We start from the raw sequence: 26622 nt of genomic DNA, 5'->3' as shown, positions 1-26622 counted from the left end.
CTGATGAGACCGTGATAAAAATTTGGTTCAAATGGTGTCAAGCATGTGTGGTGGCAACCAGGTGAGGAGTACAAAGACAAGTGCGTCTTGCCTACAGTCAAGCATGGTGGTGGGAGTGTCATGGTCTGGGGCTGCATGAGGGCTGCCAGCACTGGGAAGCTACAGTTCATTGAGAGAACCATGAATGTCAAAATGTACCGTGACATACTAAAGCAGAGCATGAACTATCCCTTTGGAGACTGGGCCGAAGGGCAGTATTCCAACATAATGACCCTAAACAAACCTCCAAGGCGACCACTGCCTTGCTAAAGAAGCTGAGGGTAGAGTTGATGGACTGGCCAAACATGTCTCCAGACTTAAACCCTTTTGAGCATCTGTGGGGCATCCTCAAATGGAAGGTGGAGGAGCTCAAGGTTTCTAACATCCACCAGCTCTGTGATGTCGTCATGGAGGAGTGGAAGAGGACTCCAGTGGCAACCTATGAAGCTCTGGTGAACTCCATGCCCAAGAGGGTTAAGGCATTGCTGGGAAATAATGGTGGCCACACAAAATATTGACACTTTGGGCTCAATTTGGACATTTACACTTAGGGGTGTACTCCCTTTTGTTACCAGCGATTTAGACATTAATGGCTGTGTGTTGAGTTATTTTGAGGGGACAGCAAATTTACACTGTTATACAGGCTGTACACTCACTACTTTACATTGTAGCAAAGTGTAATTTCTTCAGTGTTGTCACATGAAAAGATATAATAAAATATTTGCAAAAATGTGAGGGGTGTGTGCAAGCGGGGGACCCCAGAAGATGGATCAGGCTGCTCTATGCAAAACCATTGACATGTTTATCATTTTAGAAGAAAAGAAAAACCTTTTTACAACTACTTTAATAATAGCTACTACTGCACTATTTTAAATGCTCCTGGCTTGTTCTTTCCTGCACATGTGCCTTCTTTCCTGTCAGACCAAAGGTTCTTTTTCCAAAGTAATAATGTGCATATAACATGATCAAAGCATTCTATATTGACTATTGGTCTTGCATATTACAGAATGACTGGGACCCACCTAACAGGGACCACAGAACCCTCTGTTCTTTGATTTATGGCACTGTCCGCCAGAGAACTGGTCTCATAATCACAAGCCATGCTCAATTTTTATTTATTTATTTATTTATTTTGTCTGTTTATTGAGGTGCTTTTTGGCCATCTCCGCTCAAGTTGTCATTTTTTAAGAGGGGATTGTCGTTCCCAGCTTTGAAAAGTTTTCATGGGGAAAAATCCAAAGATATATAGTATAAGGGTTTAGGGTCTTGGTGGTTTGATGAAACTCTGGTTATATAGTATAAGGGTTCATTTATTGTGCAATTCCAAGATGATGTAAAAGCCATCTGTATTTATCTTGTGGGTGTGAACTCATAAACTTGGGGAAGGAAATTTGCACTTCATCTCATAAACACATTCTGAAATTTTGTTCCCGTTGGAGGTTTCCAGCTGAGTTTGTGAAGAACAAGATGCCTTCCTAAGCGGTACTGGCAGGTGAGAGACTGGCATGGGAAGGGGCTGGATGTCACCTGGTAAATGACTCTGCTGCCTTTTTAAACTACGGGGCATAGACAGGTGCCCGTCCTAAAAATAAGTATTCTGCATTATGTATGAGTTGTGTGATGATGATGTTGGGTTTATTTACTTAATAATCTCCTTTTTAAAGTTTTGTTTCTGTATACATGTTTAAATTGTAATATTACTATTCTATTTATATTGGAGTCTGCCCTGTAAATGGGTGCCCTTGCACAACAGGGGTTGCAAACCTGATCCAAGCTTACAATTTACCACAACGGAAGTGGCAGGGCGGGTTGGAAGGTGGCTCTAGCTTATAGGGGATTGCATTGGTATTAGGGATGATCGAACTTTTGAAAAGTTCGGTTCGACCAGAACACCCGAACTTCACGAAAGTTCGGCCCGGATTTCAGAACCCCATTGAAATCAATGGGACCCGAACTTCTGTAATCAAAAAACACCATTTTTAAGCCCTAAAACCCAATAAATGCCCCTAAAAAGTGCCTAGGGTTCTGGGTCATGCCCCATTAACTATTAATCACACAAAAAAAAGTTCTTAAAAATTGTCATTTTTGATAAAAAAAAGCCAATTATTGAAAAATTAAAAAAAAAAAAAAAGAGATTTTTTGATTTTTACTTTGGATTTAGTATCTGGGGGGTCTAAAAAGTGTACATGTGAAGTTTCAGCTCTGTAGCATGTCCAGAACCATAAAAAAAAGATCGTTTGTATTAGAAAACTTTAAGCACAGGAATATGGCTTCTCTGCTGTAACACCTTGCCGGTTTAATAGCAGGCATTTTTTTGGGTTCTTTGCAGTCAGGAAAAACATCTGAACTTGTGTATAGTGGTACTGTGCACAAGTTCTGATGTTTTGCCTGCCTCCAAAACCCTCCAAAAAATGCCAGCAAAAACACACCTGGGCATTTTTTTTTTTTGACGCTAGCGTTTTTTTGGCATTTTTTGGGGTTCTTTTGAGGCAGGCAAAACATCTGAACATGTGTATAGGGGGGATATATAGACATATATGTCTGAATATATACCCCTAGACATATATAGGTGTGATAGTAGCAGAAATAAATGCTTGCGCTAATGAAATCATTTACAGTAATATATTTCTGCTACTATCACACCTATATATGTCTAGGGGTATATATTCAGACATATATGCCTATATATACACCCTATACACATGTTCAGATGTTTTGCCTGCCTCAAAAGAACCCCAAAAAATGCCAAAAAAACGCTAGCGTCAAAAAAAAAAAAATGCCCAGGTGTGTTTTTGCTGGCATTTTTTGGGGGGTTTTGGAGGCAGGCAAAACATCAGAACTTGTGTACAGTACCACTATACACAAGTTCAGATGTTTTGCCTGCCTCAAAAGAACCCCAAAAAATGCCAAAAAAAACGCTAGCGTCAAAAAAAAAATGCCCAGGTGTGTTTTTGCTGGCATTTTTTGGGGAATTTTGGAGGCAGGCAAAACAACAGAACTTGTGCACAGTACTACTATACACAAGTTCAGATGTTTTTCCTGACTGCAAAGAACCCAAAAAAATGCCTGCTATTAAACCGGCAAGGTGTTACAGCAGAGAAGCCATATTCCTGTGCTTAAAGTTTTCTAATACAAACAATCTTTTTTTTTATGGTTCTGGACATGCTACAGAGCTGAAACTTCACATGTACACTTTTTAGACCCCCCAGATACTAAATCCGAAGTAAAAATCAAAAAATCTCTTTTTTTTTTTTTTTTTTTAATTTTTCAATAATTGGCTTTTTTATCAAAAATGACAATTTTTAAGAACTTTTTTTGTGTGATTTTGTGTCTGGGGGGTCTAAAATGTGTACCTGTGAAGTTTCAGCTCTGTAGCATGTCCAGAACCCCAAAAAAAGATCATATAAGTGTAAAAGAGGGGTCCCACCATCCCTGCTCTACTGAAAAATTATCTTTTTTCTGGTTCTGGACATGCTACAGAGCTGAAACTTCACAGGTACACTTTTTAGACCCCCCAGACACTAAATCCCAAAAAAGTCATGCCTGCCTCCAAAAATGCCCGATAAATGCAAGAAAAAGCGCCGTAGAGAAGCCGTATACCTGTTCTAATAAAAATTATAAGAAAATGCTAATTTTTGGGGGGTTCTGGACATGCTACAGAGCTGAAACTTCACAGGTACACTTTTTAGACCCCCCAGATACTAAATCCAAAGTAAAAATCAAAAAATCTCTCTCTTTTTTTTTTTTTTTTTTAATTTTTCAATAATTGGCTTTTTTATCAAAAATGACAATTTTTAAGAACTTTTTTTTGTGTGATTTTGTGTCTGGGGGGGGGTCTAAAAGGTGTACCTGTGAAGTTTCAGCTCTGTAGCATGTCCAGAACCATAAAAAAAAAGATCGTTTGTATTAGAAAACTTTAAGCACAGGAATATGGCTTCTCTGCTGTAACACCTTGCCGGTTTAATAGCAGGCATTTTTTTGGGTTCTTTGCAGTCAGGAAAAACATCTGAACTTGTGTATAGTGGTACTGTGCACAAGTTCTGATGTTTTGCCTGCCTCCAAAACCCCCCAAAAAATGCCAGCAAAAACACACCTGGGCATTTTTTTTTTGATGCTAGCGTTTTTTTTGGCATTTTTTGGGGTTCTTTTGAGGCAGGCAAAACATCTGAACTTGTGTATAGTGGTACTGTGCACAAGTTCTGATGTTTTGCCTGCCTCCAAAACCCCCCAAAAAATGCCAGCAAAAACACACCTGGGCATTTTTTTTTTTTGACGCTAGCGTTTTTTTGGCATTTTTTGGGGTTCTTTTGAGGCAGGCAAAACATCTGAACTTGTGTATAGTGGTACTGTGCACAAGTTCTGATGTTTTGCCTGCCTCCAAAACCCCCCAAAAAATGCCAGCAAAAACACACCTGGGCATTTTTTTTTTTTGACGCTAGCGTTTTTTTGGCATTTTTTGGGGTTCTTTTGAGGCAGGCAAAACATCTGAACTTGTGTATAGTGGTACTGTGCACAAGTTCTGATGTTTTGCCTGCCTCCAAAACCCCCCAAAAAATGCCAGCAAAAACACACCTGGGCATCTTTTTTTTTTGACGCTAGCGTTTTTTTGGCATTTTTTGGGGTTCTTTTGAGGCAGGCAAAACATCTGAACATGTGTATAGGGGGTATATATAGGCATATATGTCTGAATATATACCCCTAGACATATATAGGTGTGATAGTAGCAGAAATATATTACTGTAAATGATTTCATTAGCGCAAGCATTTATTTCTGCTACTATCACACCTATATATGTCTAGGGGTATATATTCAGACATATATGTCTATATATTCCCCCTATACACATATTCAGATGTCATGTCTGACATCAAACATGTCCTCAAAAAAGCACTGGCAGTGGCAGCCCCTGCAGCATTAAAAAATGCTTGCTGGTGAGAAGCCACATACCTGTCCCGAAGCAACTCAGAGAAATGATCATTTCTCTATAGCGGTCACCCTGCTATGGAAGGGTTTTGTCACCCTGCCATAGCAGTCACTGTCAGTTAACCCTACACTACACTACGGTCCCCTGACACTTAACACTTTCCCTACAGAAACTAAATTTTTGAAGCTAACTTAAGTGTAAAGGAGCACTCTAACTACACTAGATATCCCTTTCCTCACACTAAAAATAGCTAAATGACACTTTTAAAGTAAAATGAACAGAACTGCTTCCACTCTCTTCCATGTCCAGTATAACAATGCTGGGAATATGGCGGGGGCGATCTTATATACTGGGGGGCGTATTCACTAATGATTGGTCTAGGGACCCCCTAGTCACTCCAATCACATTCCTAGCATTCTCCTGCCCCCTCAATTGGCTTTTGCTAATGGTTCTGGTCCAATCACTGGCTTTTAAAGCCCATTTCCTTAAGCATTGCATTTTGGGCGGTTCTGGTTGCCGAATTCCGAACTTTTTGGGCAAAAAGTTCTAAATTCGGCCGAACCTCGAACACCCAATGTTCGGGCCGAACCGATGGTGGACCCGAACCGTTCGATCATCCCTAATTGGTATCTCTTCTATCTTGAAGGGGATTTATGGTCGCAACATACACTCTTATTTAACATTAGTATTGTAAAAGAAATCAAACAATTGTTACTTTTGACAATCCAATAAAAGCTTATGTTGCGAGAGCTGCCTGTCTGCTGGCCATCTCTTTCCACAGCTTCCTGGATTCTATGCATGCTTCATAGCTGCTCTTCTGCTGTTTACTTTAAATTTCCAAGGACTACATATCCCATGGTACCTTATTGCAAGCCGTGATTCCTGTACGGACCCTGCTTCCTGAAGCTCCTCTGCATTTTGGAAGGCAGACTCTGTAAAATATGTCACACAGCAGTGCCTACTCAAGACAAAGTGAACAAATGACACAGAATTCAAGAAAGTAAATGTGTGACACTTATTGACTGTGCACTGTGGGTAGACACTATTGTGTCACACACTTCCCAGAGATTGCCTTCAGAACTACAGAAGAGTTGACAGGAGGTGGAGATTTGTAGGCAGAAAGGTACCGTGGGACATGTAGTCCCTAGAAATTAAAAGTAAGCAGCAGAGGAGAAGCCACAAGGCATGCAGGGAATCCAGAGAACTGTGGAAAAGAGACAGCCAACAGACAGGCAGAACTTGCAACGTAGAAGGAGATTTTTCATGTAGGCTTCTATTGTATTGTTGGAAACAACAGTTTGTAGTGCTATTACAATGCTGAGATTTTAAAATGAAAGTGTATACTGTGATCATAAATTTCATTTAGTATTCTTTTTACATAATCCAGGCCTGAAAGCTTTGAAGAAAAGCTAGTCTGGCTATCCTTCTACTGAAAATGATTTAAAGTGTGAATTAGGTTGTTGCGAATATTTTTATTTTTTTTTTGGTGAAATTTGGATACAGATGTCACTCTTTGAGAGGGATAATTAATGTATGTTACTCTCATAATGATACCATGGACATTTTTGATTTGCCTTTAAGTTGTGTATAGTTATACAAAACTGCTAGGCATCCAGTGAGGGCTCCTAGCCATGATTGTGTGATTAGTGAATCTGTATATCGTGTTTTTATATTAAAGCGGTATTAAACCCATAACCAAAAATAAAGTATATTGCAGCTTACCAATATTTAGATGTAGTGACTGCATTCGCTTTCCCTCTTTTTTCACCTGGTGATCTGTCCAGTAACACACCACCTCATTAAAGTGTTTTCACTCTGGATGAAGGAGCACAGGGGGCACCTTTTGTACAGCAGCATTGTCAGTCAGGTGGGAGGGGGAGTGTTATATGTACTAGCAGATTTAGCCCAGGTTCACACTGAGGCAGTTTTAAAATCGTACGAGTTAAGCTGAACTAGCATGATTGTATGCTGGCATTTCAGTCCGACTTCGGAGGCAATTTTGCAGACATCTGTTCAAACCCCCCCCCCCCCCCCCCCCACCATCGCCAAAGGTAGTACAGAAACTTCTTTTAGGAATCGACGAAGGCCGCAAAGTTGGACTTAATTGTTAAATTACCCTTTTCTTCTATCCAACACATGCAGTTGATAACGCACACGGTCATTGCGCTCTTTCTCGGTTTTAGACTTTCTCTTCCTACCGCTATGAGCATCCAGACCTCCCCTTCAAAGATTTGTTAGACACTTACTTTGGACATTATCCAGTAGTTTTACATATGGCGCTTTTCCACTGCATGGAACCGTAACGGTTCGGCATGCTTTTGTGCTTTTCCACTGCTGGTACCGCATGGTATAGTGTCGGAATGGTTCGGTTCGGTACGGTATAGGTTTGCTTTTCCACTGCATGGAACCGAACGGTACGGTACGGCTCTGAAAAAACAGTACCTACTCGATTGTGGTTCCAACAGGTACCAAACTGGTACCATACCCCACAATCCTTTGCATGCAGTCACTACTAGCCACTGATTGGTCAGAGAATCCCACCCACCCCGTTGTTATCCCACCCACTTAACTTTAGTACTACTTTAGTGGAAAAGCAAACCTATACTGTACCGAACCGTTCCAACACCGTACCATGCGGTACCAGCAGTGGAAAAGCAAACCTGGCCAAGCAGGGCCGAGTAGAGCCAAGCCGGTACGAGCCGGTACTTGCAGTGGAAAAGTGCCAATAGATTCTTTCTGTTTCTTACTCCGCATGATAATAGTGTGTGCTGATGCTTTTGGGGGTTTTTTTTTTTTTTTACTTGGGTTTTTGCTTAGTATACATTTATTTTTTCATAGCACCCAATAACAGACTGTCTCACTGGTTTACCCTGCACTGAAAGCCTTACTGAGGTTTACCCTGCACTGGAAGCCTTACTGATTGCAGTATCTGGCAATAAAGTGCAATACCAGAATTAAACCTAAAACAGTTTGTATTGCTTGGGATACTAGTATAATGCATACCACCCTGTGCATGATTATTTGAACTTTATCGCTTAATTTGCCTTACGGAAACCAATAAATGAAAGCATTTGGTATTTTTTTTATTTTTATACTATCCTGTTTATTCATATCTCACTGCCATGCTGTGGGTGCGGCACAGAGGACTTGGACTTGTGCCCGGCAGAATTGACAGAATGATGCTGCTTTATCTTTCGTAATTCTCTACATTAAACAATAGTCATTTTTTTTATTCAGTCATTACACCTGCTGCAAACAAACTGCATGTAGACAAGGGTTGTACCTGGCTGACGGGCTCATGGGTCTCTCACTTATCACTAGGAGGAAATTGTCTCCGAGCGGTTTGTTGAAAGATTATGGTAAGAGGAACACGGTAACTGCGTAACAGATTACATACCAGAATTGTCTCTTGCCTTGTGCTCTGGCAACTTGGGTCACCTGAAAAGTTTGCCTTTATTGTTGGTTTTTACTGAGGGAAGCTGTTAATCTTTTCTAAAGGTGATGTCAGCTACTTTATTTTCTGTATTTATATCCATCTTCTCCACTTTCCTATCACTGGAAAATAACTGCTTCCCTAATCTACTACAATTAGAGGGAAGTCACTGGAGATTTCAGTGTTCTAACTCACTGGTGTCTCTTCTCATATGTAATCTACAACAGAAGTCAAATGTACGATTTATGGACAATGTCTATACACTTTCAGCAGTTCATGTTGTTTTTTTTCCCCCTCGTGCGTACAAGATAGATAGATGATGTCTTGTGTCAATTAGAAAAATTCACTCCGATTTTTTGGAGTTTTTGGCTATTTTATAAAATGTTATTTGAAAAAATCAAGTTTCCCTTTTACTGTCAGATAGTAGCAGATCATTGTGGAACCTTATTTTACTGATGTTCTTTGGATAATAGAATCTTTTTTGTTATTATTTTGTTATATTTTTAATATCTTTTTTTTTTTTTTTTTACAAATTTCTGAATCATTCTTAAAGTGGTTCTGAAGGTAAAATGTTTTTTACCTTAACGCATTCCTTGCATTAAAATGGTAGTTAACCCTGTGAGTGCACTTGTACTTACAGGTAAATTTACAATCAAGCATACCTGTATTCACATTGTTAGTGGCCGATGACACCACCCGCACATGTGCAATGATGCTTACAGTATGCCGTGAACTGCAGAGTGTAGTGCCATAACCGTGGTTCCAATGTGTGGGAGTGACATCATTGTGGCCCTGCCATTCAAACAGCCAGAGCCCACAAACTCGGAAGGAGGACCGAGTGAAGATGGCAGTCTCTGCATCAGTGACTACCGCTTTAAGGTAAAAACTTTTTATCCATTTGCTTTTCCCTCCCCCCCAATACTTAAGTCCTGTATCGGCCCAGCACTGTCTTTCCTCTCTCACAAGCTTGGCTGAGGGCAGCAGCAGACATTGGCTCCTGCTGCTGTCAGTCAAGTCCTGTGAGCAGAAAGTGGGGTGCACTGTGGGCTGCAATGTGAGTCAATGGATGCGCACAGCCCAGCTTGGATCAAGACCCCATGTCTGCCCCCATAGCAGAGAGAAGCCAAGACCGCCGGCAGGTGACCCCAGAAGAGAAGGTTCAGGGCTGCTCTGTGCAATACTAATACTATTGCACAGAGTAGATGAGAATAACATGTTTGATCTTTTAATTTTTCAAAATTGCCTTTACAAACACTTTAACGTTTTTATATTTCTAAAACAGGGTTTGTGTCATTGTTTATCCTGTTTTAGTCAAAGAATAAATTAAATATTTGTAACTTCCCATGTAATGTCCCTTTAGGAAAAGACAGAGTGTGTGTGCCTAAAGCAAGTGCATAGGCTTTATTTTCATTTGTGGATTCCATTACATGAAAGTGTAAAGTCTATATGCTGAAAGTCCTCTTATTCTATAAAAGCGATTTTGTGTTAAAGTGGGAAAAAAAAAAAGAAAATATCAGGTTGGGAGGTCCAGATACTGTTCAGTGCCTGGATGAGTGAGCTGTCTGTGTCCCTTCCCTTACTACATGGACCAGAATAAAGGAAGTTGAGTCAAATAACTATTTTTTTTTTTTTTTTTATCTTGTTTTGACCTAAGCTGCAACAGATTGAGAAGGAAGAATGGTAATAATACAGAGGTCCTTATTTTAACCACTTCAATACCGGGCGATTTCTGGCACTCTGCTCCTACATGTAAAAATCATAATTTTTTTGCTAGAAAATTACTCGGAACACCCAAACATTATATATTATTTTTTTAGCAGAGACCTTAGGGAATAAAATGGCAGTCATTGCAACTTTTTATGTCACACGGTATTTGCGCAGAAATTTTTGTGAATTAAAAAAAAACAAAACACTAAAGTTAGTCCGATTTTTTTGTATAATGCGAAAGATGATGTTACGCTCTGAGTAAATAGATACCTAACATGTCACGCTTTAAAATTGCGCACACTCGAGGAATGACGCCAAACTTTGGTACTTAAAAATCTCTATAGGCGACGCTTTAAATTTTTTTTACAGGTTACCAGTGTAGAGTTACAGTGGAGGTCTTTGTCTAGAATTGTTGCTCTCACTCTAACACTCGCGGCTCTACCTCACATGTATCGATTGAACATCGTTTACATATGTGGCCACGATGTACGCATGCGTTCGCTTCTGTGTGCAAGCTAACGAGGACGGGGGGGCACTTTAATTTTTTTTTATTTTTTATTGTTTATTTTATTTTTATTTTTTACACTTTCCCTTTAATTTTTTTGATCAATTTTATTCCTATTACAAGGAATGTAAACATCCCTTGTAATAGGATTAGTGAATGACAGGTCCTCTTTATAGGGAGATCTGGGGTCAATAAGCCTAAAAAAAAAAAAAAAAAAAAAAAAAAAACGATCTCAGCTGAATGCCGAGATCTCGGCAGTATTGAAACTGCCAGACCTCCGAGAGTCATAGAGACTGCCAGGGACCATCTGGTCCTCGCAGTCTCTATGGTACACTTCCGTCCAGGGGCCGATTCCTTCTCCGTTGTAGGGAATCGCCTGAAGAAAAAAACTATATCTGAATGATGCCTGCAACTGCAGGCATCATTCAGATATCCCCACTTAAACCCCACGACGTCATATGACGTCCAACCAGGGGAAGTGGTTAAAGGATTGTTGTATTCTGACATTGATGTTATTTACTAAAGGCAAATCTACTGTGCACTAGCAGTGCACTTGGAAGTGCAGTCACTGTAGATCTGAGGGGAAGATCTAAAATAAGGGGAAGCTCTGCTGATTTTCTTTCATCCAATCATGTACAAGCAAAAATGCTGTCTTTTTTTTTCCTTGCATGCCCCCCCTCAGATCTACAGCGACTGCACTTCTAAGCCCCGGTTCACACTTGTGCGAGTGCCGGGTTCGCATGTAATGTTGGAGCACACTGCTCCTTCATTACATGCGATCGGCTGTGCGGTGCGAGTTTAGCCATACACTTTGTATGGCTAAATTCGCACCGCAGCCGCAGCAAACACGCACAGGGACCCTTTTTGGAAGCCGCATCAGGATCGGATCGCACAGCGGTTCACACTTGTACGATCCGATCCTGTGCGAACTGCACGATCGCACTGCGATATGCGATCAAACTGGGGGTGTCGTTAAGATTACATTGATACCCCCAGCGTATCGCATATGGCAGTGTGAACTGCCGGGGGTGCGTGTGCGATGCGGGAACAGGCTGCGGATTCGCAGCCTTCCCGCATCGCATCAGTGTGAACCGGACCTAAGTGCACTTGCAGTGCACAGTGTATTTACCTTTAGTAAATAAACCCCGTAGCCTTTATTATTGTTTTAAAAAAGTGCTTCCCAGCATCTTTGATTTATGTGTGAGGGTTTTGCTGATGTGTTTTTTTTTTCTAATCCATGATGTCCAACATTCGGCCGGTTTCGCTATTTAGGAAAGATTTGTTTCAGGGTAATTCTGTGGTAGAGCATGCGGCATGCTCAGACTTTTTAGTCTTAATGGTTGCAGCTTCCCACGTCTAATTTAGAGGGAGTGCCATTCCTCTGTACAAGGTAGAAGAATGGAGCCCTGTCAGGTTGTGTTTGCTGTATCACCCTAAAAGAACAACTTTCCTATAGTAGCAGTCAGATTCTTCTGGAATTGTCACACCAGCCCTGGAAATGCAGTCTGTTCGGAATGGACATTGTTCAGCATTTCAATAATGTTTTTTCTGTCCGTGGGGAACTATTTTTATTAAAATTTCAGGAGATAAAGAAATATTGGCAAGCAGATTTTAAGAAATTATGTCATATACACATATAAGTAACCTGGAACTTTTTTCTTCTTGCAGATTGCCAACAATGAAATCTGCCAGAACAGTATTGGTTTTGCGACGACCAAAATGAACAGTAAAAATGGTAAGTGAGTCAATGAGGGAATGAGCTCTCCAGACCTCAGTCTGTGGGTCTCACACTCCAGTATCTGTGTTAAAATTCCTGCTTGGTCCCTGATGCAGAATGTCAAGTGCAACCCCATTCACATTCGTATATTTGAACTGTCCAGTGACTTTTTGTGTCAGGTGCTGTGAAGTCCTGCTGTGTGGTTTTTTTTTTTTTTTTTACTAAGACCCACACACTTTCCACCAAGCTGGGACAGTGAATGTAGAAACTAGGACAGTGAATGTAGAAAGCAGCGCTATCAGGAGACTTTCACCTGGAAAAAGCATATACACTTATCCTGCCAAATAAAGAGTCAGCTCCAAATTATCCTTTGGCCATCCGGAGTGTGACTCAGCAGCAATTTCTCTGGCTCTGAGGAAGGGGGTTTGCCCCAGAAACGCGTCAGCCCAGCCACAGCAGCCCCATGCGACCATCTGCATGCCTATTTGCTACATATGGGACCTTGGCTACCTTGGAGATTGTATATGCAATGTTGATGTGTGTAGTATCACACCAGTCTTGTGAGTATTCTGTACATCTTTTAATATTTTAATAAATGGTTTTAGTGGTAATGCACTAGGTCGGTGCGCCCTCTTTTCTTTTTTTTTTTCTTTTTTTTGTCTTTAAACCCGGGGATGTCAGAGGCCCAATGGCTGGTTAGTTCTGACACTATTGCACTGTTTGTCATCTTCATAATTAAACATTCATACCTGTGCAAGCTTTTGTGGCAATTTATCTAATAAATGTGATCTATGCATAGTTCCATGTCTCTGAATCCTAGTTTGGAAACAGAATGGGCTTGATGTTATATTATAAGGTATCTTAAAGATTTATGCCTTGGGTGCTCAACCCATGGCCCTCAAACTTTTGCGGAAGTAGTTCCACAACAGCTGGAGGGCCACAGGTTGAGCAGCCATGATTTATTCCTTTCTAGGCTAACTCTAGACATAAGTTAGCAGCATGCAGAAAAATGCAATTCGGAGTTGAAAGTTTGATAAATATAATTTGTACCAAAGTTTTTTTTCCAGACAATGTCACAAGAAAAATCTGCAGGAATTTTTTGGCCATATTCATTTTTTTCTGTGAACAAAACTCATTCCTGTTTGTTGAATAAACCTCTGTTAGATACTTTGCAGGAAATTTTTAACTAGCTACATGACTGACTTTAGTTTCTTGTTACTGAGCAATCTACTATAAACCTTATGCGGTTTGTCGACAAAAAAATAATTCACCTAGTAGCAAGAGACTAAACTGGCTGTACATGGCTCAGATTTCGGTTGATATCTTCTAAACTGACCGAAATTCAAGCCTTGGGTAGCCCCAGATGCCTAATGGTATTAAAGCAGCTGCAGGTTGTGGCTGCTTGAATAAAATAGCTGCCACTGAAGATTCCTCCATTCATATTGTTTAGAGTGGATGGAGAACTCTTAAATGTGTATGCTTAGCCAAAGTCTAGGAAAAATCAGGCAAATTAAGTCAGCCATACATAGATCGAAATTCATTCGATTCAATAGGGACCGGGCAAATTTTAGATCATTGTATGGGCACTGTGGTTGTACAGAAGTCAATTTACCGATCAACTTCTGTTCAACGGTCCTGTTGCAATTTCTCTTCTTGATCAGAGCTACAGGCTCGGATTTTCCCCACTCGATCAGTGCTGGTTGAACAAAAAAAGCTGACTTCTCTATGGGCTGCCTAAACCTCTTAGCTACTGAAAGTTATTTTTTTTTTCAGTTTGGGATAAGGTAGAGAAGGGTTAAACGAACAGTATTTTTTGCTCTCTGTGTATCATTGCTGTAATTTCCCTTCACTTCCTGTCCCAGACATGCAACAGGAAGTTCGAGGAAATGTCCCAAAGAGTTAAATTCCCCTCCTCCTGGGGCAAATGTCTTCATTGGAAGATAGCTCTTGACTTCTTGTTCTGGGTTACAACTCTTAAGGGTTGCTTTTTTTAAAATGTAGAGCTAGCTGTGGGATACTCCATGAACGCTAAGCAATAAATTAAAGACACTGTACTACTTATCAGGACATTTCCTCTAGTTATGCTGCAGGCTAGCTGGGAATTTTTGTTTGTTTTTTGATGTGCATTGCCCTTCTATGTGCTCCTTGCTGCAAAGGCTAGTTATAGGCTGGATAGGTTGCCATTTGTACAGTTGGTGAATTGGTGGGGGGAGTCACTAGATACCTTCAACTGCCATTGTGTCCTTGCTGGGTGTCCCATGCATCCCAGTACCTTCAAGGAGGGGTGGGCTCCCTCTAGGCAAACCTGCCCTTAATATGTCCATTGCTATATGTACAATTTTCAAAATTAGAGTTAGGAACGCAGTACACAGTTCAGACTGGGAGCCTCTCCTCTTGGACAAGAACAGGGCTGCCTTAAGCCCCAGACTATTTATGCACTCTACAGCCACCTACTGGACACACTCCACCAGACAACATAGATATTCAGACTACCGATCTGCCTCCTCCCAACCCACTATATTCTGGAATTCTCCAGAAGACCGGAGAAGGCAATCAAACCTGCAGCCTGCAGAGCCAAATTAATTAATTAATCACAAATTGCGCCACTGCTTACAGTGGAGCCAAAAACCTGCAAATATGATAATATAACAAAAAGGGAAATGTAGGTTATAAACCTAAATGGTGTTATAATTGAGTTCTGCTCAATAGTGTCTCAAATTTCATATCCACAATCGACACCAGTGCCACAAAGATAGGTTATTGCCTGTCACCTCAAAGTATGACTCATAAAGTAGGTCTAAATGCACTTGGCCCAATAATACTGGAATCTCCTCCACATCAGTCGGATGTCTTGTACCCAAAGGTCTGGTGTGCAGGTCCCTTTAGGGCTCAGTTAGCTGATAGTGGCTAGGGGCCATGCTCTAAACAATGCAGAAATCGATAATTGTGTAGTATGTTTATTAAAAAGACTAAACTTCAATAAATAATATACTCTATTGTCTTACTCAGTAATACAAGAACATTCCATAAAACTTGCCAAAGCCAACTAGCCAAAGCATATAAAATACCCTCAGGACCTGTTTACTTCCTACTTCCAGTTTTCGGCTCCTGTGACCAGAAGTAAGTTCACCTGGCTCCGCCCCGAAAAAAAAACACTCAACCCACTATAAGAGGGAGCAAACAATCATGCCTGCAGAGCCCAGAACAGTCCAAAGCATTCCCAAACTGCTCTACTGGTTACAGTGGCATGAAAAGAACCACAATTACCTAGCTTTCCTAGCAAGAGGGTGCTACACATTCCTGCTTCCTGAAAACCGTTGCATAGTAAGGTTGAAAAAAGACACCAGTCCATTCAGTTCAACCTGTTTTGTGTGGATGTGCGTGTGTTATGTCAATAGTTCATTGTATTTCTCTGTATGTTGTGATCGTTAAGGTGCCAATCTCATAGTTTTCTTTAAACTATCAATGCTCCCTGCTGATAGGACTGCTTGTGGAAAAGAATTCCACATCCTGACAGTAAAAAACCCTCTACGCAGTTTGAGATTCCACTTCCAATTTAAATGAATGGCCTTGTGTCTGTTTATATTCCCTTTCACAGAAAAGTATTTTCTCTATGTTAGGGTCACCAGTACGGTATTTGTACATCGATATCATATCCCTCCTCAAGCGTCTCTTCTCCAGAGACAATAAGTTTAACGCTTGTAGTCGTTCCTCATAGCTGAGATCCTCCAGTCCCTTTATAAGCTGTGTTGCCCTTCTCTGGACTCTATCTAGTTCCAGCACATCCTTCCTGAGGACCGGTGCCCAGAACTAGGCGGAATACTCCAAAAGTTTTAGTGTTATGGACCAATGTGGTGTCAGGCTGCCATACACTGATTCCTCCATCCACACAAACTAGGTGGATGGGTTAAAGCCACAGGTGCTGAATGTCGGTAGACCTTAAAAAAAAAAAAAAAAAAAAAAGACATTTGACCTGTGTTTACCTCTTAAGGACCAGGCCTATTTCTGCCACTTGTTGTTTACAAGTTAAAATCAGTATTTCTCTTTCGTTCATTGACGAACACAGCTCCACATCTTCTTTGACCCTTGGGTTATGCTGCTCTCCATAGGCATAGGACTAGGTGGAAACAAATTGGGCTACGCCCCTAGGGCAGTCCTAGGGGGTATACTTCCCACTTCCTGCTATAGGACTTCAGTATTTTTCTGCCTAGTCAGGAGTAAGTACCTGGTTTCTTGCTGGGATCTCTGGTTCAGGCATTTTTTTCCTTTTTTCAACTGAATTTTTTTCGTCTTTTATTATTTTCTGTTCCTGTAAGAACTACAATCAACTGCCAGACTGGGCAGCGCACTGGATATCCTAAATCCTTATGGTCTTCCCAGTCTGGCCAGCGAGTGTGACCCAACTTTTGCTCGGCGCTAGGTTGGCAGCGACATATCCCCACTGGATGGGGGCTGGCCGTCGAGTGAAACCCCTCGTAAGGACGCATAGCCCTGGTCACGACCTGAGTCGCAGCATACCTCTGGCCTGCAGCACCCCCATTCCAAGATGGTATGGTGGACTGCCCGGAGTGGTGCTCACTCAGTTCCTAGGTGTGGTGAGCAGTGTCCCCCTTCTCCTCTGGAAAAAATGTTGGGGTGAACGCGGGCTCTTTCTCCTGAATAGGCCCCCTATGTGCTTTTCCTTCCCGTCTGGTGTTCTCCCTCCTCACTAGCGGGGTTCCCCTGGCCTTGTAACCCTCCCCTACCACCCTTAGTTCCCCCTCCCCGGGGTGGCCTGGCTACTTTCAGGTACGGGGTCATGCAGGGTTGGGATTAAGCGGGAGGGAGCATTCCCCCGGCGGCTCACAATAACATTTTATGTGGCAATGTCAAGGTGGGGATCGCTATTGGAGCCCCCCTGATGGACTACAAGTACCTGGAGGGCCTTTGGGGTTCTGGGTGCCACGCCGCCATTTTACTGTGGATGGCTGTTCTAAAGCTTTCGCGGCCATGTTTGTGTAGTCCTGTGGCCATGTTTTCGGAGTTTCTCATTGAAATCAAAGCGGCTGCGATTTTCTTGTAGCCTGTGGAGTGGTGATGCCTCTAGTGGCAGTGGCAGTGCTTCCTCCTTCTCTCTGATTGCTACATAACAAGCAGCTTGATGCTCTGTATCCTTCCCTAAGTCAGTGGTGGCGAGTCCCTGTGGGTGTACAGCTCTTTCTTTCTGTTATAGCAGCACTGCTGGTGCACTGGGACTTGTAGTACCACTGCTACAGCGGTGAGGAGGATTTTTTTTATTGCATTTTTTTTTCACAGATTGTTTGCGGCCTCCTGGGTTAACCATATAGTCCCTGGAGCATGTGTCACCACCTGACCCACTCTCGGAAGCTATGTGGAATCAGGTTTCCAGATTGAATAAAGCCACACTTCTTCCAATTGAGGGTTTCCCGTCTCTAAAAGACCCTGTGGACAAGAGAACTGAGGCTGTGGTCCGATACCTTTTTACCATGGCAGGTTCAATTTTAAGGCCGGTGTTTGCAATCACCTTGGTCCCCCAGACCTTAACGGAATGGGCAAAGCTTCTGCGCTAGGATTTAGAAGAGGGTCAACATCCTCCTGAGCTGGTGGACCAGTTGATACAGGGGTGATACCTCTCTGGATGTGGCCTGCAGAGTGTCTGTGACAGCTGTGATCCTTCGCCGCATGATTTGGCTGAAATACTTGTCTGGGGACCAGGTTTCCAAAAAGGCGTTGACTGATCTCCCTTTTGTAGGAGACTGCCTGTTCAGAGCTTCTATGGAAGAGCTCATTAAAGGTCTTATGGGAGGTAAGAGTACTCTGCTTTCACAGTTTGCCAAGAGCAAAGAGCCTTGTCGTAAACTTGGTCCTTTCTTCTCGGCTCACAAACGGCCCTTTCATCTCGCAGGGCAAGCGACAAAAATGAACCAGTGGATCTCTTTCATTCAAGACAAATGGGTCCATGAGTTGTTTCGGTCCTTGCCTCCGGCAAGGTTCTTCCCTTTCAACTTGCGCCTGTCCCCGGATCGGCTGCAGGGCCTTCACGGGGCGGTGCAGGATCTGCTATCAGTAATTGTGCCAGTTGCAGAGTCTACTTCTAGGAAGATTTATCATCAAGTTTGGAGGGCGTACATATCTTGGTGTGAGTCTTGGGGGGAGTTTCTCCCCGTTCCTTTTCAGTGTCCCGTCTGCTGGAGTTCCTACAACAGGGTGTAGATCAGCGTTTGGCTCTGAGCACCATCAAGGGCCAGATTTTGTAATGTTCTGGTACCTCTGGTACCCTTATTTCACTTTCCATTCCGTGTATGCGTCCCACCATTCTCTTCTGGTAGGTGCGCATACACCTTTAAGACCGATGCTGTCATCACTGAGCGCCGCAGAGCGGCTATTTCAACCGCCGGCGTTCTCACTCACATGTTCGTTCAACCTGCCTTGCATCTATGCTTACAAGTGTGTCTCGCTGTGGAACCTCGCTACAGATCCCTGTATCTCGCTACCAGGATCACTTCCTCAGACCCGAACCTCGCTACTGATCCCTGTATCTCGCTACTGGATCACTTCCTCATCACCGGACCCTTCTACTACTATACTATAGTGATAAGTACCCCGCAGGGGAAACCTCCATAACTTACACTACTACTATTGCATTAAGGACTGTTACTACCTATCCATACTATCCTATCATCTGCACTGTTACATAGATTGCTAGCTCTTGAGACTACTTCCATCTATCATCTGCACTGCTGCATAGATTGCTAGCTCTCCTGTCTACTACCATCTATCATCTGCACTGCTGCATAGATTGCTAGCTCTCCTGTCTACTACTATCTATCCTTGCACTGGGTTAGTCTATCCTGTATTTGTCATCTGCTGTCCTCACCACCTGTTAGCATACTCGATACTAACTTATCTGCATTCCTAAATACCATCTTGAACTCTCCTGTACAAACCTATCAAGTGCTTACCATCCTTGTCACTGTTCACACCTGTCCCTTCAGCACATCACCTTCATACTATCATATACATCCAATCACTCCAGGAACATCTCATTGAGTGTGTATATATCTGTATGTTGAAGCTGACAGGCCCATGGTGATGAGTCCTGGAGAGTTGGATCTGGTATTCAACACATCTCTACATGACTACTGAGTGGAGATTTTGCAGCTGCAAATCCAGCCTATAACAAAAACGCAGGAGCGTTACAGATTTCCGCCATGGCAATTTTTTTCCAATGGCTGTTGGCTGCAAATTCTTTGGTTCACACTTTCGTCTAGGTTATTCGCCACTTGGCTCCTCCGGTAAGATCCCTGGTACCTCCGTGGGACCTCAATCTGGTACTGTCGGTTCTTCAAAAACCGCCTTTTGAAAATATTCATTAACTTCCTCTGCTTGCTCACAGGTGGCCTTCTTGGTGGCTATTACTTCTGCACGCAGGGTGTCAGAGCTAGCTGCGTTGTCGGTCACCTTAACTCTTGGGTCACAGGGACAAAGAGGTGATACGTCCCTGTCAGTCGTTCATTCCTAAGGTCGTCTCAAGTTTCCACTTGAATGAAGCCATTGTGTTGCCTTCCTTGTGCCCTAAGCCAAAACATCCTAAAGAGATTGCTTTACATTCCCTGGTTCAGGCAATCAGGGTGTACCTGGCGGCGATTGAGTCGATTCGGAAATAAGATTCCTTGGGCCTTCCATCATCAGGCGTCAGTGGCCCAGGTGTGCAAGGCGGCCACATGGTCATCTGAGCATACATTCACAAGGTTTTACAAGTTGGATGTACTCGCATATGCGGATGCTGCGTTCGGGCCGCATTTATTTGCAGGCTGCCATTGCAGAGGCTCCTGCCTCTTGAGGGTGTATGTTTTACTGGTTGGTGAGCTCCAGTTATTCCTGGTTGAGCTCCTGTTTAGCCTCTCTTGGGAATTCTATCCACCGCTGTGTTTTCCCGCCCCTCATATTGACACTGCTTTGGGACGTCCCAAGGGTCAAAGAAGATATGGAACTGTGTACGTCAATGAACTAAAGAGAACTGGATTTTTGTCTTACCATAAAATCCTTTTCTCTGATGTTCATTGACGGAGACAGCACCCACCCCTGAGTCGGGTTGAGTTGGGAGTATGTATTCTTCTAACACTGCTTGTTGCAAACTGAAGTCCTATAGCAGGAAGTGGGAAATATACCCCCTAGGACTGCCCTAGGATATTGGTCACATTTGTTTCTGCCTAGTTCTACTCCTATGGAGAGAAGCATAACCCAAGGGTCAAAGAAGATATAGAGCTGTGTCCACCAATGAACATTAGAGAAAAGGATTTTACTGTAAGACAAAAATCCATTTTTTTTTTTGCTAAAAAATTACTTTGCACCCCCAAGCATTATATATTTTTTTTTTAGCAGAGACCCTAGAGAATAAAATGGTGATTGTTGCATTACTTTGCCACACCATATTTGCACAGCGGTCTTACAAACGCAATTTTATTTGGAAAAAGTACACTTTTTTTTCCAAAATGTGACATGTTACACTGAGTAAATTGATACCTAACATGTCATGCTTCAAAATTGCGCACGCTCGTGGAATGGTACTTTAAAATCTCCATAGGGGAAGCCTTAAAAAATTCTACAGGTTATGAGTTTAGAGTAAGGGTCCTTTCACACGGGCTTTCCACCCGGCGGACATTTTGCTCAGCAGGGATTGATCCGCCGATCCCCGCTGAGCAGGTGGATGACAGGTCCATCTCCGCTTACTTTGCAGAGACAGACCTGTCAGCTTCCCACTCTCCCCTATGGGAGATCGGATGAAAACGGATAGGCGTCCTCCAGGCGGATGGAAAATAGGATTTCCATCCGTCTGGATTTCACAGACAGGATTGAATCAGATAGCAGCGGATGTCGCGGGCATGTCACCACTGACATCCGCTGCTCCATAGGGCTGCATGGAGCGTCCGATCAGGTCCGCCTGAAAAAATGACAGCTAAACCTGATCGGCAAGCCTGTGCGAAAGGGGCCTTACAGAGGAGGTCTAGTGCTATAATTATTGTTCTCGCTCGAACGATCGCGGCGATACCTCATGTATGGTTTGAACATCGTTTACATTTATTGGTGCGACTTGCATATGCATTCGCTTCTGCGTGCGAGCTCGGCGGGATGGAGCGATTTACATTTTTTTTCTCTAGCGTTCATTGACAGGCACAGTTCCATATTCTTCTTAACCATTGGGTTATGCTGCCCCCTGCAGGAGTAGGACACTAGGCAGAAAAAAATCTTTACCACGCCTATAGGGCAGTCCCTGGGGGTTAACACCCACTCACTCTGCTATAGGATTCAGTTTGTTTCTGCCTAGTTTAGAAGTAGGAACTAGTTCCCGGCTAGGACTTCGGTCTTAGCTTGTTTTTTTATTTTAAAGGGATCCTTTGTTAAAATTTTAATTTTTTAGTTAGTTATATTCCTGAGAAATCAACAGTCCGACCAGCGAGCGTGTGCAGGTCATAGCCCTGCACTAGGCCTCTCCACGACACAGCCCCATGGGGGGGCGCCAGTCCCTTCGGGGGGCCCGCAGATCCCCTAAAAGCGGCAAAGCCTTTTCCCGCCTACTGTGACAAAATTGTTGCGAGTCAGTGGAGTTATTCTAAACGCAATAATGGTAACCACACATGGTGTGGCTAAAAAGCTGGTCTGTGGACCAGGCTGCTAAAAAGGTTCCATCAGACTCACAGGTGGGAAAAGTACTCTTCTTCCTCTATCCGCTGAGGGCAAGTCACCTCGTAATAGACGGGGCCCTTATTTTTCAGCATACAGGTGGCCACTTCGTGCCTTTGGTATGCAGGAGAAAGGACCTAAGCCATTTAGGTCATTTGGGGGTTCCAAGAAGACGTGGTTGCGTAAGCTGAGAACAGACCCCCCCCAGATCTGCGGACAAATCTCCGTCTGCATGAAGGGACGCCCTCACCCATATCTGGGGTGGGGGGACATCTTCATTTTCTGTCCGGAACCAGGGACCTCCTTGATTCAGGACAAATGGGCCCACAAGCTGCTCCGATCTGTTTACAAGATTTAATTTGGGTCGGACAGATTCTTTGCGTCCAACTTTACGCCTTTCTTCAGATCAGTTAAGGGATCTACGAGAGGCAGTACAAGATCTGCTGTCGCAAAGGGTGTTTGTGTCGGTTCCCTCTCGAACGCTGTCAAGGGTTTTATTCAAACCTGTTTACTGTTTCCAGGAAAGAAGGAAAAGTGCATCCAATTCTGGACCTCAAGGGGACTTTTTGTCCTCTATCGATATCGAGGAGGCATATCTGCACATCCCTATTCTCGCTGGACACCAGCGTTTTCTTCTCTTCATTGTAGGAGAGGAACATTATCAATTTGTGGCGTTACCCTTTTGTCTCGCCTCTGCCCCCAGGGTCTTCACCAACGTGTTGACTCCGGTATTGGCATTACTGGGACAGTGGGGGATTGCGGTATTAGGGTACCTCGATGATCCCCTCTTAAGAGCAGACTCCCACTCAGTTCTGGTGGGTGATCTGTCAATCACTGTACGGTTCAGTTGGACCATCAATTTCAGAAAAACTATCTGGTCCCAGCCTCCAAAATGGTTTATCTGTGACTGACTCTGGACCCAGCCCACCCGATGTATACCTGAGGGTGTTTCTTCCCCTGGAAAAGCTGCAAAAGTTGCAGAGGGCGATTCGGTTGCTGTTATCCAGCACTCTGTCCTTATTGCGGACTTGCATGCGAGCTCTAGGCCTGATGGTGTCTACCTTCGCGGCAGTTCCGTTTGCTCAGTTCCACACGAGACCTCTGAAAAGGGGTATTCTGTCAAGTGGAACAAGGATCCAAAATCTTTGGACATGGTTCAGTTGAGTCAAAAAGCAAGAAGTGCTCTTCTGTGGTGGCTCCTTTCCTTGCTTCAGGGCAAGCCCTTCTTTCCATTGTATTGGATCATGGTATCCACGGATGCCAGCCTGTCCGGCTGGGGGGGGGTTGTACTTGCAAAGCTGTGTGTCCAGTCACTGGACAAATCGTCTGCAGGATTGTCAAGTTTGGATTTAATCAGACAATGCCATGGCCATGCTTTACATCAATCATCAAGGGGGCACCAAGAGTGTCCTGGCTCCCCGGGAGGTGGCAGAGATCTTAATTTTTGGCAGAATATTTTGTTCCAGCCCTTTCCTCCGTGCATATACCCGGAGTGAAGAACTAGCAGGCAGATTACTTGAGTTGTTAGGTGTTGGATCAGGGAGAATGGTCCCTGCACCCAGAGGTGTTTCACCTGTTGTGTGTTCGGTTGGGGACACCCGATGTAGACCTATTAGTTTTTAGGCTCAACGAGAAGGTACAGAGGTTTGTAGCCAGGTCTCGGGATCCTCTGGCCGACGCCACAGACGCACTGGTGGCTCCTTGGGGTCAGTATCGGCTGATCTATGCATTTCCTCAGCTGAAACTTCTCCCGAGGCGTCTGCGCTGAATAGAGGTGGAAGGGATTCCGGTAATTCTGGTGGCCCCAGACTGGCCTCGCCGGTCTTGGTATGCAGATCTGGCAAGGTTGGTCATCGATGCTCCTTGGAGACTTCCTCTCAGGGAAGATCTGTTGTCTCAAGGGCCGATCTTCCATCCTGCTTTACAGTCGCTGGCTTGAACGGCATGATTGTTGAAAGCCAGGTATTGAAGGAAAGGCTCTTTCTCACTTAGTGATTCCTACACTGTTGAAGGCTAGAAAATCTACCTCCAGGAAGATTTATCATTGTACGTGGAAATCGTATAAAGTTTTAGCCATGCTCCTTTTCAGTGGCTAGGATATTGGCCTTCCTCCAAAGAGGGGTTGAGCAGCAGTTGACCTTGGGTACTATAAAGGCCAGGTGTCGGCTTTGGCTGTGTTTTTTCAATGCCCTTTAGCTATGTATTCTTTGATTCCACTTTTATCCAGGGAGTTTGTCATGTGGCTCCTCCGATACGGTCCCCGTTACTTCCGGGGTATCTTAACTTGGTACTATATGTTCTTCAAAACTTACCTTTGAAAACTTAGGGAGATTCCTCTGCTTACACTGTCACAGAAGGTAGCCTTTTTTGGTGGCTATTACCTCTGGCCACAGAGTGTCTGAATTGGCGACGCTGTCCTGCCATTCTTCTTTTCTGGTGGTCCACAGAGATTAAGTGGTACTTTGACCTAATCAGTCGTTTCTTCCTAAGGTGGTTTCTGATTTCCATTAAAGGAAGACCTTGTGCTGCCTTTACTCTGTCCTAAGCCCAAGCATCCCAAGGAAATTTCTTTGCATTTCTTGGCTGTGGTTCGGGCAATTAGGGTTTGCCTGGTGGTTACTGAGTCTTTCAGGAAATCAGACTCTCCTTTTGTCCTCACAGAAGGACCTCAGAAGGGATTGGCTGCGTCTGCTACGACCATATCCAGATGGATCAGGCAGACGGTGGTACAGGCGTATTCACTTAAGAATTCGGTTCCACCTTCCCTGTGAAGGCGGATTCTGCAAGGGCGCTGAGTGCCTCTTGAGCCTTTCGCCATCAGGCGTCAGTAATACAAGTTTGCAAGGCGCCAACGCAGTCTTCTGTGCACACGTTCACTAAATTCTACAAAGTAGATGTGTTGGCATCCTCGGATGCTTCTTTTGGCCGCAAGGCTTTGCAGGCTGCTGTTTAAAAGAGCAATTTTTTCTCTTTGATGGTATATGTTGTTTCTAGGTGAGCTCCAGTTGTTCCTGGTTGAGCTCCATTTTACCTGGTTGGCTAAGGTTAGCCTTTGGGGAATTACGTTCTTTCTCTGCGTTGTTTTCCCACCCCTCGTGCAAATATTGCTTTACTGCTTTGGGATGTCCCAATGGTTAAAAAGAATATGGAGCTGCCTCTGTCAATGAACGATGAAGAAAACTGGATTTTAGTCTTAATGCAAAACCCTTTTCTCTGAAGTTCATTGACAGACGCAGCACCCGCCCCTCTATTTCTGAGTGGGTTGGGGTTTTTTTACTTCGGACACTGCTTACAACTAAATCCTATTCCAGAGTTAGTGGGTGTATACCTCCAGGGACTGCTCCATAGGCGTGGTAAAGTTTTTTCCTACCTAGTTTCCTACTCTTGTAGGGGGCAGCATAACCCAATGGTTAAGAAGAATATGGAGCTGTGTCTGTCAAACTTCAGAGAAAAGGATTTTACGGTAAGTCAAAAATCCATTTTTTTTTTTTACACTGTTCCTTTTAAATAAAAAATTTTTGATCATTTTTATTCCTATTACAAGGAATGTAAACATCCCTTGTAATAGACATAGGCAGGACAGGTCCTCTTTATTGTGAGATCTGGGGTTAAAAAGCCCTCAGACCTCACATTTACACTTAAAGTTGAGTTCCACCCAAAAGTGGAACTTACGCTTTAAGGGCTCCTGAACCCGGACAAGCTGTCACAGCTGGGTGTCCACACTAGTGATGCTGGGGCCATGGAGAGGAGAGGGAGAGAACTGAGGCTTCGGGAGGCCGCATTGCTGGATCGTGGGACAGGTGAGTGTGTGTTTATTAAAAGCCAGCAATGACCGTTAATAAACACAAAAAAGGCTGGAACTCCACTTTTAAAAGCAAGGAAAAAAATATCTTCCTCCAGGGGCATAGTCAAGCTATTTCGCCACTGGGACCACTTTTATGTTAAAGCTGACCGCCTGCTGTGTAAGAAAATACCGGGGTTATGACAGCTATCTGCTGCCATAATAGTGGTATTTAATGTCAAAATAGCAACATAAATACACAGTGGGCGGCGCCTGGAAGTCGGTTTGTCCGACTAAAGTCAGGAGTTTTGGCTGGCTTCTCCTGGACAAGCTTGCTTGAAAACAGCAGCCCATCGACTCCCGATCAGCCAATGGCAGAGAGCGCTGGTCGTAGTGTTCTAGCGGGGGGGGGGGGGGCGCAACCTGTTGGAACAAAACAGCTCAGCAGGGAAGATCGCAGTACTGACTTTGGATGGTTAATACAGCGGCTCTGACTGGCCCTGACAGTTTTTGAACAAAAAAAAAAATACAAATTGTAATGTCTACAAGGCATAATCCCCCATCTGCCCCCCACCCCCCGATGAGATAGCGTCATCCCAACAGAGAACGAGACAACCAATCTAGTTGTATGTAGAATAATGTCAGTGTGTGGCAGCAATTGTATCTGCCATAGCCAATGACAGATATCATAGCAAGCAACAAGGATGTGTGTATGTTTGCCTAGCAAGCCAGTCAGCTCAAAAACTGCAGATGGTGGCTTTTACCCTGTGCATCGTGTGTTGGGGCAGGGGGAAAGGTGATTGTGAAAGCATTGTGGTTGGCAATAAAGTA

At 43.5% G+C, this 26622-nt stretch overlaps 1 protein-coding gene across 2 annotated transcripts in view; it reads left to right on the top strand.

Annotated features, from left to right (window-relative positions):
* Positions 1 to 26622, top strand: part of LOC309568080 (CMP-N-acetylneuraminate-beta-galactosamide-alpha-2,3-sialyltransferase 4-like) — a 202375-nt gene that overhangs the window by 92915 nt on the left and 82838 nt on the right. For both annotated transcript variants that reach the window (XM_082273652.1, XM_082273651.1), the window contains one exon: positions 12278 to 12344. In XM_082273652.1, coding sequence (XP_082129778.1) covers positions 12329 to 12344 — 16 coding nt within the window. In that variant the 5' untranslated portion in view covers positions 12278 to 12328. The remainder of the gene's footprint in view (positions 1 to 12277; positions 12345 to 26622) is intronic.

The sequence above is a fragment of the Pelophylax lessonae genome, assembly GCF_965119305.1.
Source record: "Pelophylax lessonae genome assembly, chromosome: 12".
Lineage (NCBI taxonomy): Eukaryota > Metazoa > Chordata > Amphibia > Anura > Ranidae > Pelophylax > Pelophylax lessonae.
The sequence above is the reverse complement of the archived record's forward strand: the minus strand, read 5'-3'. Positions and strand labels throughout refer to the sequence as shown.